Source organism: Sinohyriopsis cumingii, chromosome 9 (assembly GCF_028554795.1).
Source record: "Sinohyriopsis cumingii isolate HCF-2022 chromosome 9, ASM2855479v2, whole genome shotgun sequence".
In the NCBI taxonomy this organism is placed as follows: domain Eukaryota; kingdom Metazoa; phylum Mollusca; class Bivalvia; order Unionida; family Unionidae; genus Sinohyriopsis; species Sinohyriopsis cumingii.
In genome coordinates, this window is record NC_142969.1 from 29,183,879 (window position 1) to 29,199,177 (window position 15,299).

The 15,299-nt window shown below is 35.7% G+C and overlaps 1 protein-coding gene across 3 annotated transcripts in view; it reads right to left on the bottom strand.

Moving 5' to 3' along the window:
* Window positions 1–2,179: 2,179 nt before the first annotated feature.
* The window catches only part of LOC149791465 (uncharacterized), a 33,361-nt gene continuing 20,241 nt past the window's right edge, over window positions 2,180–15,299 (bottom strand). For all 3 annotated transcript variants that reach the window (XM_089970007.1, XM_089970008.1, XM_089970006.1), the window contains 6 exons: window positions 13,422–13,600; window positions 11,611–12,525; window positions 9,360–10,889; window positions 7,679–7,821; window positions 5,774–5,898; window positions 2,180–4,171 (listed from right to left, as the gene is read on the bottom strand). In XM_089970007.1, coding sequence (XP_089826133.1) covers window positions 3,663–4,171; window positions 5,774–5,898; window positions 7,679–7,821; window positions 9,360–10,889; window positions 11,611–12,525; window positions 13,422–13,600 — 3,401 coding nt within the window. In that variant the 3' untranslated portion in view covers window positions 2,180–3,662. The remainder of the gene's footprint in view (window positions 4,172–5,773; window positions 5,899–7,678; window positions 7,822–9,359; window positions 10,890–11,610; window positions 12,526–13,421; window positions 13,601–15,299) is intronic.

The window sequence follows — 15,299 nt, forward strand, 5'->3', positions numbered from 1 at the left end:
AAAGAAACACACAACAAAGAATTATCGGGACTGTTGACACTTAAATGTGCGCATACTGATTGATGTTCAAGTCATAGCCAGACATATAAATAGATTGCGCTACAATGCGTTCAGCTCTTATTTATCTGTATTCCTTAAATTTGTCATTGAAGGGCTTTTCAGCTAATATTATTATCGCGTTATGAATTACACTCTTTTAGGGCTGCAAATAATGTTTGGAATATCTTCTATAGAAATGCCTTTAAGTCTGAGTTTTGGTTGTGAAAATGTGATGGTGCCGTAATAGAAAAAAGTACTAATTTTGTTGTTCCACTTTTAATACTTTGATGGTTTCAAAACGTTTCATATTTTCATTTTGGACTAGAAAAATAATATTCGTACATCTTATAAAACACTATCATAATGTTGTAGCATTTCTATGCACAGGTGTCGTTTCTGTTTAGTGCTACCGTGTATTAACACATAGACTGCTTTTGAAGTTCTAACTATGATGACGTTGTTGGCTCGTTGACGACGAAAGTAGCGTCTTAGTAAATGTATATTCGCTTTAGAGTTTGTTTTAATAGCAGCAATATAAAGACTAGACTGCACGTATACAGAAACATCCTGTGCTAGGTCTACTCAATTAGGAGATCCGAGTTAGATGCAGATGTAAACTTTATTGATGTACTGCATCACAAATATAGTGGAAACGGACATTATGGATATCACAATGCTTTCTCACACAAGGACACACTTTATCTAGTGCAATACAATTTCGTCTTGTATTGGTATTTCCTGATAGGAAGTTTAATTTGTTCATTTTCTAGGGTAGAGGACACAGACCTGCATTCTTTGCAGCATCACTCTATATACAAGTTACTTTTGTCCAGCTAATATCACTGTGGAATTCAACATTCAATAATGAATGAGAAAGATCAGTTCTTGATATTCTAACACTGTCAATCATGCTTCCACGGACGACCACAGCCGTCCGGTAATAATATTTAATGGTAAAAAAAAACAACACTTTTAATGAAGCCAGTTGTCGCAGGCCTAACTGCAAGGTATTGCATATACATACGTGATGCACGACGTACCATGCCCAGAACACGTATAACCGGAACATTAAGAATGAGCAACCCTTTAAGACTTTAAATCAAGCCAACGCACGTAATCAGAAGATTCGACAACTTCGTATTCTCAGTTTGAATACTATGCAGGGAATAATTGCTTGTTCTACGCTTATGATTATTTGTTACCTCTGTAAATACTGAATACTGTCCTACGTGTTTTTGCCCCTATAAATGTTGGCCTACTTACACAAGAATTCTATAATCATCATATTATAGACATTATTTCCCATAATCCTCATGTTACAGACATTGTGTCAATCTTAACAAATGATTTTCACGAATATTTTCATACTGGTATTACGAACGAATCTTTAGAAAATTTCGAATCTAATAACTTATTATCTGTTAAATCACAATCACACATAGATCTAGAACTCACTAAATACGAAAAAGGAAGACGTTCTTGATAAACACTTTAGGTCTTCACATTTCCTAGATTACCGAGGAAATCTTATAAGAATACATGAAGGCTAATACTTCGCAATCAAATGCTTGGGACTTCCTCTGTCTCTCATAAAACTATTGGCCCGACTTCATGTTTGCGCAATTTAGGAGACCTATTAAACACTATAAAAATGAAGACGTATCGCAGGAAAAACTACAACAGGAAAATGGGAAGGTTCTTTTGCAATTTAGACCATATGTACTCAATGACTGTGATCGTTATATACCATTTAAAAATGTTTGCTAATATATCCAATATGATAAATCTTGGTCATTGTCAACATTAATGCATTGCAGTCCAGTGATACCACTACATTGTTCCTTAGTGATAAAGGTATATATAATTATTGACTGTATTATAATGCTTATGGTGGTCTGACTTTAACGTACAGTATTAAAGCATTTTTGAAGACTGTTGTAGTATTGTCCGAAATAGAATCATGGTTAGTTATGGTTGCTACATATTCGACTGAATGAACACTCTCTTTACTTATTTATACGTGTAAAACCTTTAAGTATAAAAATTCGAAGTGACAATTTGACAGACACACACGCATTCTTCCAGTGAAATACTCCACATTCATAAACTAATATGTATTAAAGGGAGAAATAAGTAACGGTCTGTGTGCTTTCTTTAATGTTCCATTTTGTATGTATTTTATTATTCAGAAATAAATGTATAAGCGTAATGTTTGAAACAGCATATCAAATTCACTTTCTTTTTTATATAATGGCAGACAAATAGTTACATTTAATGAGAAACACACATTCTTACAAGCATATATCCCTAAACTTGCAATCTAATATACGCATTTGCTTACTTCTCGACTGTTGATGTATTTTGTTTTGTATTATTCGATACGAAAATATAGGTGGCAAGTCTGAAATAGCAAATGATTTGTTTCGATTTGAATTGCCTAATGATACTATAATACTTGATTTAAATGACAAACATTGATATAATCCAAACTTGAACATGAAGCACACTTACAAAAATTTTAAGCAGTTTACAAAAATATGTATGTCATAAATATGAAGAATCCTGACTGTATATTTGCAATTCGTTCTTTAACGATACACATTAAAATTTCCAAAAAGTGTGAAGTTCATACCACACATCTAAAATTCGTTGCCTCAGTATGACACACAGGTGTACAAATGCGCGATAAGAATGAGTGTTCAACTCCATGACTCAGCCATCCAGATATGTAGGCTACGGAACGACGAGAGATCTGACACTGAAAGGATGCGTAATGGAACCCTTTTATCAAGCCATCCTGGGTCAGCTTCTGTGGTTCATATTTCGACAAGACACTTTATTCCAGTTGTCTCAGCACTAACAGAATCTGCATGTATTATTATGCCGTACAACAGGAAAGATAAAATGAAACCGTCAGTCGTAGCTAAATGCTGAACAATGTATTGCTCTTTACTTGAAAACAGACTATCTACATTTCATAAATCTGTAAATTTCAAAATGACACTCAATTTGCATATGCAATTCCGTTTTCATTGTTTCTCCTTATCAGTTTTTCTTAATGACTGATCAAGAATGGACGATCCAAAATGTTCAAAAAAAAATTAAAAATTTTATTTTCAGTTCCGGATAGATGTTAAGTGACCTGATCCGCTGACTTAAATCAAAATAACATCTTTATGCATTGAGCCTTTTTCTGTTTCAGTGGTTGGTAAGCGAAAGCTGTGAAACGGATAATACATTCAGATTCTCCAATATTACTGTAAACGATGGAACCATGACCAGCCATGGTTTAGAGACTCCTCTTTCCTAAACGTTCTGTACACGAAATCTGTACATTTACATATGTATGTAATAACGTTTTCATCGTTTCATCAAGTGTCACTTGCAGTGGAAACATTTTATTCGAAAAATGTCAGAAAAAGATACAGATATTAGTAAAATCTTGCAAATAAATATATAAAACTAAGGACGGTAAGATAAAATATAAAAGTAATGATGTAAAAAGTAAGTCAAACTTATATTAAATAAGATACAAAGGTAGAACGTTTAAAACCTCCGTGACAAAAGATTTGTAAAGGTAAAGTTTATAAGAGGCAACTACCGCTGTGCCAAGTTCGAATCAATTATGGTACAGGATGTATATAAGGGTCGGTAAGCACTTGGTTTAGGACATCCTTGATTCCATTGTCAGTTTCAGTTATCTCCCGTGGAGATTCCCTCTGCGCAGTTGTTGTGTGCCATATTTCCAAGGTATTGTCACGCACATGATTATCTTGAACTGTGTGGTAGGTACTATTCACAGCCTGTAACTGAGGCTTCGGCAAGGATCTTAGAGGGAGCTGTGGCACTCTAATGCCGGCACCATTCTCATTTAATTGTCTTGGATTGGATTGTGGAGCATGACTTCCGATGACCTGATTGCTTTGGGTGTTGTATACAACTGCTCCATGATGCAATGTCATCATATCAGCTCCTGGCTGTGCGATCTCACTGGTATTGTCACCAACGCTTAAGTAGGTTTTATTTAAGTCATTACCTCCTCTACAATCTCGATGTGTAGCCGTGACTACTGTACACCTTCTGGGTAGCGATCCATCATCAAAACTTTGTTCATAGTCACATGAAAACTCTCCTGCAATATATATATATATATATATATATATATATATATATATATATATATATATATATATATATATATATATATATATATATATATACATATATATATTGTGCCGGATGAAGCCCATCTAGGGCCATAAGAAATGAAAATATTATCGTGCAGCCCTTTATGAAATATGAAACTAAAATGAAAACAATAATATTACAAGCTATAAAGGTGAATAAATACCAGTGTTGCCATCATTCCAAATCAATGTACTCCTTCGTACAGATCGAAACGATAATATATAATTCATTTAATTTTATCGTCAACAGTTAATTTTAATTTTTTTTTGTGGTGCCCTTGTTGGGCTGGTGCCCTAACACGTGCTTAGAGGGCTTAATGTGTAATCCGGCTATATATATATATATATATATATATATATATATATATATATATATATATATATATATATATATATATATATATATATATATATATATATAAAGCGTGTATTTCTAAATTATTAATTCATGGGGCGTGTCCATATAGCTAAATTTCATATAGTTTTAATTTTCCTCTTGCCCGGAAAGTGAGTTCTTATGCACCTAAAGTCCTTTCCTATTCCCGTGTTCCATACTGAATTGGGGGGGGGGGATGGGCATATGATGGTATTACGACGCATGCCCGATGGGTTTCACTAGTCTATCCACAGGTTCGACTCCTGCTTGGAATACGCTATGGCTCTCTAACCTGCTTGACTGTATTGACATCGTTCCATATAATAAAACGAATTTTATAAATAATATATCCAAATGTATATTGTGGAATTCTTTGTTTATAATAAAAGAAAAACGTTTTCTTGTTTGTATTGCACAAAAGTGTAAATTCCGGCTTATAATAGCATTTAAGCACCTTACAGTTGAAAATAGAAAACATTTATTCTGTGCATAAACGGAGTGTTAAATTCTGCTATTAAAATGATTGGCTGATTGGAGTAGGGCATACGTATGTATATCTGTAAGGGCATACGTATGTATGTCTGTAAGGTCATACGTATGTATGTCTGTAAGGGCATACATATATATGTCTGTAAGGGCATACGTATGTATGTCTGTATGTATGTATGTATGTATGTATGTAGGTACGTAGGTAGGTAGATATGTATGTATGTATGTATGCATGTAGGTAGGTAGGTAGGTAGGTAAGTAGGTAGGTAGGTATGTAGGTAGGTAGGTAGATATGTCTATGTATGTATGTATGTATGTATGTATGTATGTATGTATGTATATATGCATGTAGGTAGGTAGGTAGGTAGGTAGGTAGGTAGATATGTCTATGTACGTATGTGGGTAGGTAGATCGGTAGGTAGATATGTATGTAGGTAGGTAGGTAGATATGTATGTATGTATGTATGTATGTGTGTGTGTATATATGTATGTATGTATGTCTCTCTTTATATATATATATATATATATATATATATATATATATATATATATATATATATATATATATATAATGCATACATACATGCTGACACACGGGCAGATAGATAAATCTAACTACATATTTACGTAAATATTTAGCTTTTGAATGAGCCAGTCCATGTTTAATCGGATTCAAGCTTACCTTGATTAATTCCTCCTGTAGGTGTATTCCTTCTAAGAACTACTATGATGACAATGGCAATCACTAAAGCAATAAACAATGTGCTGACAACCACTCCAAGACCTATTAGTGCCCCATCGTTTGAACTGAAAAAAATGAGGCGTTTGTATACAATAATTTTAAAAAATGTTTGTGTACTCCTTAGGCTCTGTTGAAAATGTTAGTGTTCAACTATATCGTTATTAGATAAACATCAGCGAAACTGAATATTTATGTGGAGATCAGAAAGTCAAACATCACACGCACGCACAAACACACAGACCTATCTATCTATCTATCTATCTATATCTATCTATCTATCTATATATATATATATATATATATATATATATATATATATATATATATATATATATATATATATATATATATATATATATATATATATATATATTTGACTACCAGTGAAATGTAAAGGAGACAAAATGAAATAAGATATAGAAGAGCAAAATGAAAGAGTCTGGTCAGTCAAGCTGGTTAAATTTAGCATGTATCACATTCTAAACGGCTTTTCGTATTCTAATCTATTCACCACTCCTGAAATAACAAATATTGGTAAATGTGTTCTCGATAGGGCTAATTTTAGTAATCAGTAGAATGTAATAGTATAAATTGCAAGTGCTGATTATTCTCCCACTCTCCCACGCTATCTTTCGACATATCTATATACGCGTGGCGCTCAGCATTAAGAGGTCAGTGTCTGGTGTCATGATAATGTGACTGGTTGGGACAGGATGCTACATGTCTGCGGCATGATGCCCCATCATGCCCCAGTGCTAGACCTCACTGTAAACTGCTGTCACACTGCAGACATCGTAGCGATATGACTGAAAATGTGTTAAAGCTACGTTAAAAATACACACACACACACACACACACACACACACACACACTACATCCACACCGAATGCAGCATTGCTTGTTATGCATATCATTTACTATGCCATACTCCATTCACTTCAGTATTAGTACCAGGACTGCTGAATTTCTTTCGCGCGTTTTACTTGGTTCTACCAGAAATCATTCCTTATTTTCTTATTCAGGCTCTCTGTCGATGTCAGTCTGCCTTTTTTTCCTTTTGTACTGCACATATGATGGAATATACTTATTTTTGTATATATAATTTTGATCTGTACGGGGATAAGTTATTTCCAGTAGTAGGCAAATAATGATCCGACCCAGTTTCTCCGAATTCCTTCGCGTACGCTTCAAGGCTAGAGAAGCATAGTCTTTGCGATAAAACCGCTTCATTTGTGACCGAAGGGGTGCGAGTTCGAATCCTAAGAGTGGACCACCCCGAAACGCCTATACAGCAATCCGGGGTATGACTTATCAAAGACATGAATCGTCCAAATTAATTATGTTCTGACCTACGATGGAGACATGACAGCAGTTGCAGAGACATAAACTACACCATCATGTACGAGATGATTTAGTATTACATTTATTAAACGACCAAAACTGACTTTTGGAATACGTGCGAGCAAAAGGAGCAACAACAAAATTCAAAACGTATTCATATTTCATTAGGCAGTGGACACAAATCCAAACTGGTGATCACCTTAATTTCGTTAAGATCATCTTTCATTTCTAATAAACGCATACTATGTTAGTGAAGTGACAAATTAAAGTTTATTCGGAGGCCTCGAACACTATGCTTTCCCTCGATATGATGCCGGAACGAGACCTCTGACGTCAAGATATGATATTAAATAATTTTTAATATTAATAGGAAAATATGCTTATAAAAAGTTTTCGGGATGACATAGCCAAATCTATATTCTAACATATGTTTTACAATACGAAGATGCTTATTTTTTATTAAGATACAACAGCCGCTCTCTTTCGTTCACTACTCTTGTTTACCTTATAATCGGAACAGCTGTAGTAACTGGAAGATACGTGCAATGACTGCAAGCGATTGGATTTGGACACCTGGATGGTATGGCCGGAAATGTGTGATTTTCATAATTGAATTCAAATTTTATCCCTGGATTATATTCACCAATCTATATTGAGAAACGTTGATTAATCATGTCAATGTATATCATCATCAATATATATCGTATCAATATATATCATCATCAATATATATCATATCAATATATATATATCATATCAATGTATATCATATCAATATATATATATCATATCAATATATATCATATCAATATATCAAGAAACTGCATATCATTTACGATATTGATAGCTGTAGACAACTTTTGTAAAATATGTCAAAATGTAAATTCCACAGTCTACCTTCTAGTACTTGCGATCATGTGAACACGGTCAATTATTGACATTTAGTATACACTATCCGCATTGTAGAAACATAATTTTATCTTTCACGTAAATATTAAACTGTCTTCAATCAGTCAAAACCATATTTACATAGAACTGCTTAAACCATACTGTTTACAAAACAAACAGGGAATTTATATTACTTTTGCAAAAATATTTACGGAAACGTGCGTGTTAATATAGAACCCATTTTAATAATGGCATGGTTTTAGTTTTATGTCATGTCAATATAATCCATATTTATAATGGCATGGTTCTATTTTTATGTCACGTACATAGAATCCATCTTTATAATGGCCGGGTTCTAGTTATATGTCATGTCAATATAATTCATCTTAGTAATAGGATGGTTTTAGATTTATGCCATGGCGAAAGATGCCATCTAAATGACAGCATGTTATCAGCTTGATGTCATGGAATGCATATCATGTTCATTACAATTAAATGTAAGTATTAGGGTTTAGGACACGTGAGGGATTTAAAACACCAGTCAACGATATTTTTGCACATCAGGTTCGTTTCATCGGAACAACAGAAAACGAAGATCCGATGCTCACTTTTCTTGCAACAACCAGTAAAGGTGTTAATAAAATATTCCGGTTACTTAATGTAAGTAATGTACTTATTTCAGATACTTACAAATCAGTGGTCGAACGAATAGTAAATATAGTAAATTGTCAAAGCCCTGACAAGATACACCAACTGACGCCACGAACACGTGCGGTGTACGTAATGTTTCATGGTAAAGTTTTCATGTAGTTACAGGAAGAGATTAGGTAAACGTGTTATCTGTTTAGTCTGAAATCCACGATTATATGCCTTTTGCCTTTTCAAATCGAATTAGATCAACCTTGGAATCTTTCCTATTGCAAACCTAGCATTGTGGCATCCTGGTATAACTGATCAGTGATGAACGCACACTGGCACTGAATCTCATCCGCTGGAGTAGGTAAATTCAAGGACATTAGTGTAGAACATTGCCGACCACATTTCACTGTCTTATGCAAAATATACTCAACAATTATTACAAAACTGAAAACAATGATTTTCATTCAACATTTGGATAATCACTGAGCACACAAAGACAATCAGAAGACAAACACATCCTATTGTTTCTTACTGATGTATGTTTGCTTGAAAGGATGCTAACTGGCGATGTTGAGGTAACCAAGATGGGCTCTTTATTTCCTCAGAAGTTAGTGTAAAGTCTATATATTTATATTGGTCAAATGTTGCTTTATCTTACCTTGAAATATTGCAATTCTTGCAAGGTTTCCGGATCTTTTTGAATGTAATATATTGCGTAACCAATCCTTCCATCTCCGTTCACATCGAAGACTTCCATCAATTCTTTCCCATTAAGTCTAAGTTGAACTCGTTTGATCTCCTTTGTGATGTTCTCGGGATTTTCAGCATACGGTGGACATACCGTTAGAAGATTCGGACCACATACAGATCTAAAATAATTATAAGCTCCATTAAGCAATGACAGAACAGAATTGCATGCAAAAACATTCCAAATACCCATTTGGAAATCTACATTGTTCACAAACAGATCAGTCGAAGTACACTGATGATTCCTGCTTTTGTCAAAGCTCCATGGGTAAAAGCAATTCAACTTTGCCTCCACGTATTCATTTAGCCACACAACATTCCTTTTTGATTCAGGGTTCATGCCTTGTACATAGGATACCAGATCAGACTCTTCATGCATTTCAAGACTTAACACTAGTGATGTCTCAAGGATCTTTTTAGCTTCTCCTTTGAAAATATCCACGTTCTTTCCCCATGCTTCTGATCCAATAAACATGAATTCTAATTTTCCATCATTTAAAGCGCCCTTACTAACAGCTTCCATTACAGGCTGAACAATATGGGATTGAAGAAACACGATCACAATTCTGGCATATGACTTCTTTCTTAACTCTTCAAGAATATTATAACCAAGGCCCTCTGCTGATTCTTTTATTACTAATTCTTGCGCTATGCAGATTTCGTTGGCACTGGCAATAGCCCTTATGGAATTTCTTCCACCTTCACCGTAACTCCCTTCACTGTATACAACTTGAATATAGTCAGAATGTAACAGTTTAATGATTCTCATCATCGCATCTGCTTGTTTGTCGTCTGGAGTTGTCACCCTCATAAAGTAGGGATATAATGTTCTGTCACTTAATACTGGACTGGTTGATGCATAACTTATTTGGACAAACTTTAACTGCTGCAGTACTTCAGACACCTTTATACTTACACTACTTGCCAGTCCTCCAACGAAACCCAATATCCGGTTATCCAAGCGGAGCACCTCTGTATTGTTCATTGATGTATCAGATGGATCCAAATTATCACCCATCGTAAGATTTAGCCCATTTTTATACATATCTATGATTTTCTCCGTTATAACGAAGGGATTGTTGCAGCTGTTAAGAATTACCAGCCCTATTGTTTGTGCAGGGAACACATTAGTGTTATTATTAATCTTTCTCACGGCATACGACATAGCCTCAACTATCTGGTATCCACTTACATTCCTTATGACTCCACATCCGAAAGGGTCTGCTTTGTCATATACTGGCACTATACCAACTACATACAAGTCTCCTGGTATGTAAACAAATCTGTCTGGATTAGTTTTGGAGAGACACTCTTTACATTTGTATGGTGCGATGCAGTTTGCTTTATTTAGATTGGGCCAAGTATTTTCATTTCCTGTGGTGTTGTAGTCTCTCACTTCAGTAATATTTAAATGAAAGCCATCTTTCCGGTAGTTACCAACCTACATAAATAGAAAAGCGAAGTTTATACATACTAGGCCATCACGATAGCGAACATTTATTCTAACATAAGAGGCCTTAATTAAAATATTAATCAAAATGTTATAAGATTCATTAGGCAAGCAAAGTGTCAGATACCTTAATTGTTATTTTCATTCTCACGTGGGTCCATGAAAACCAATCATTGCTGGTTTATTAATTATCTGCCATCAGTGGGACGTTGAGAGCTAGTGGTCGCTGTTGCTGTTTTCGTTGTAACAATTGCTACTATATGTTTCTATAAATCATAAGAATAATCACATAACCACAATGTGAAGGTCAGCTCATAAAGGTCGAATTCAAAGATGCTGTTTCTTGAGCAACCTTTAAACCCACTCGAATTTCAGCACACATAGCCCACAAAGCACACATTATGTTCTGCACAAGTCCACGTGTTTTGTTTGTTTATTCTTGAGAAAGCATCAGCTTTCTCTCGGGATCCAAGCCATAGTTTCCTAAAAAATAGGTCGAGTTCTAAATATAAATCTGTGCATGCAGAAAAAATAGTAATAATAAATAAATATATTAATTATTAATAATAATGAATAATAATAAAAATTAAGAATCCACTCTATCTATGTCCATCCATCCATCCATCCATCCATCCATCTATCTATCTATCTATCTATCCCAGCGTTAAATTTGACATAATTTAGTTATGGGTAGAACCAAACCGTAACGCACCTTTATGAACATAAACTCTCCAGTCTTAGCAGGAAATTTTCTAAAGTTGAAGACTTCATACAACGAGGATTCCAACTCTCCGCTTATACCGCCGTTGTCTACGAACCTCAGACTCCTTCCACTTAGTGAACCAATCTTCCATTTAAAATCTGTATCAAAATTTATAGTTAATGATTTTATTTTTTCTATCATTTGACCTGGTTGAATATCGTTGAGGCAGTTGCTAGAATCTGTACATCTTTCAATATATACTTCTCTGAATGTCCTTGCGACGACAAATGCAGATAATATGGCATACTGGATGTATAATGGCTGGGTTGGAAATGCCGTTTTCAACTGTGCATCATTTAAGCCAATACAACTCGAGACTCCAGGTGTGCAGGAGGCTTTCTGCTGAAAGACGTCCAAAAGCCATGGGTTAGAGAGTGATTCTTGCAGCAGCAATGTCGTATTCCGAAACAGTGCATGCCAGTATTGCTCAAACTCAGTTATAACGACTCGTGGACTTCCAACTGCAAATGCCCCTCGGGACTTGTCGATCACTATCCCAGAGTTTTTGAAAACACTTTCTTGGACTTGGATACCATCAGAAAATACAAAAGAAACCCGACTGCTTGAAAATCGCCCAGAAGCTGCAATGAGTAATTTATTAGCTACCTCCTCGGATCCAATGAAGACTATTCCACTAACGGACGGGGAAGTCGTCAACAAAAGAGAGTTGAGAATGTTGTTGATCTGATTAGGATCACTTGCTTGTAGAGAGTCCACTGTCACAGAGTGAAAACTTGAAATGCATATTCCTTTTTCTCCAGCCAGCTTTTTCAACGCTGTACCCGCTTGGATACCGTAAGTATCATTTTCATAAACTATGGCAATGCGGTTCCATTCCAGTCTTGCTATCAATGACAGTATTACCTGAAAAGTGGACATTTAAAATAAGGAAATTAGTAATTGATAGAAACTGAAATAAAACAATACTAGCGTATGCATACATGTTTGAGGAAGGGGATAAAATGTAAAACATTGCAAGATTATTTATTTAACTGTTAACAATTTTAATTGTTTAGCAAATTCGCCTTGATGGAAGGAGCTACGAATGTTGTAAATTGTGCAGATATTACAGACAAGTTAATAATTGTATTCCTTTTTGTCACTATGGTGCATATACATTTATTATGGATAGACTTGCATTGTGGCAAAATGTCGGGCTCTAGCATTTGACTTAAAGCGCTTTTATGTCAACACTAACTGCGTTGTTTCATTTGTTAAAAAATGCATCCTATCAATCGACAAATACCACACTATTCTGAAAATTTATATTGACAACTGCGGGGAAATAAATATCTTTTTTGTCTGGAAGTTACAGAGAATGACCCGTCGACCTGTCTACACCTTCGTTAAGCTTACTGAACATGTCGAGCACTAAATGTTACTCCAGACTTGAAGATATTACATATAACACTGCCTTTGTATTGGTCAAAATATTAGCGGACTTTTTATTTGAACTTAGTTGCAGTGTCTATTGTCATTGAAGGAAACTGCATGCAAAGTTTCAAACAATTTTCCGCTCTTTTGTGATTGAAAGTACACAAATGTTTCTTCATGGATCTTGGAGATGCAAATCTGGCAGTCCTTCTAAAAAAGTCAACATGTATTTTGAATAAAAACAATATAAACATTGCATAATTCGTTTAGCCGTGTCAATTAACCACTCCATTGTCTGCGTGATCTACGCAAACTCATGAGGGAATAGCTTTGAGTGAATCGTTTAGTCAGAGAGATCAGCAAGTTTATGAGATAGTCTTTGCTACCTGAACTTGCACACTGTCATCTGGAACAACTCTGAAGAAATTTGGGAATTTGGAAGAATCGCTCAGGGTGGCCGATGTGGTGGAGAACCCGACTTGAAGGATTCTGTCTACTGGTTTCGATGTTCCAGTAATGGCCGATACTACCTCTGCTTCGGAACTGTACTCTGGACCTATGATACCTAGAATATTACAGGAAATAGTGTTCAATGAAAATCGTCTTGAGTGTTCGCCAGTTTCGCCAGCAGAACGTGGTCTACCTAAGCATGTGGGGGCCCCGAGTGGCCGAGTGGTCTAAAGCGCTCACCGTTACGGATCACTGCCATCTCACCTCTCTCTGCGTGAGTTCGAGTCTCAGGCTCGGCTAACGTGGGTATGTGAGAAAGCCTGGCAGTAGCTTCTCGTGGATCGGTGGTTCTTCCCGGGGTTTTCCAGGGTTCTTCCTCCACCAGTTATACTGGCCGCCATGTATAGCCTATCTTGTGCTGAAAAATGGCGTTAAACCCTACAACAACAACAACAACAACAACATAAGCATGTGTTCACAATTAAGATCAGTTCATATGTTCTCCTTTTGATAAGTCATCATTTCATAAAGTGAAAAAATGTTTTGAGAGATATCCTATTAAAGATAGTCTCTGCTTAGTGATCACGATATAACGTGATCCCTATCGTGGGATATAATAGACTCGGGTAACAAAAGGCGATCTCTTAAGGTATGTGGTCTCCTTTTATAGTACACGATATTATAATTTGGATACCGTCTTGAAAGGATACCCTTTCTCCCGGCTAAAATGGTCCGTGAAGAAAGGTGTTATCTATTAGTGCTCATAACATTATACAGTGGAAGCTATAATGTAAGACAATCCCATTCGCCAAAAAACAGTGGTCTTCCAAGACGCGATGTCGCTCATAGGAGGTAATCAAATTATACAGTAAACCCACGCTTGAGAGAACTGCTTTTCCGCTAGAAGAATGTAATCTCATAGACAGGTGTTCATTCATTTGACATATGCACCTGATATAAGTATACCTGTCTTGAATGACCGCCCATGCGGACAACAAAAAAGTCAGCACGTTATAGGCCATCCCTTCTGCCGAATAAACTTGTTTTTGTAAAGACAGGCGGTGTCTTATTGGACGTCATTTCAACATGTAACACAAGGTAATAGGTACATTAACATTTAAATGTTTCAATACTGGGGTTTTCCAGCACAGTACTTTGTCGATTCAGGTTTAATTGGATTGGTATCGACACCTATTGGTACCATGCTATGGCAGGGAGACTATTAACATATTTAGCTTTAGTAAATGGTCTATCATTTTACCAAAATCTGAGGCTCAGTGCAATATTGTCACTTTTGCGGATATATTATAATCAGTCATGTCCGTCCGTCCATCCGCTCGCCCGTTCATCAATGTTTCCGTGCATACGAAAGTCCGTCAGGCCTACTGTCAGTTTGATTGTAGCCCGAAATCCATCAACACAGACTGAGGGAGAGAGATTATATTTGGCGATGAGCATGATGATGGTTGTATGAAAACTAACAACTTTGAATCCTAGATGCAATCAAAAGGAGGAAGAAGAAGAAGTTGTTGAAGACTAAATCTCACCTTTTAATCGCAGTTTGTACTCGAAACGTAAACTCTATCAATAGTGTTGGAAACAGGGTAGCCATATTTAATATGATAGTAAAAGACGATTTGTGAGCTAGGAAGGGGACCAAACTTAAACAAATTTGGACATTTGCGATATCTTCCATATCCAGTTATGGAGTCTTGACATACCCAAGGAACAAATACTTAATCGAGCCATAGACAAAAGTGAATATAGTAATATACTTGAATATCATGCGAAAAGTCAGAATGTACAAGAAACTG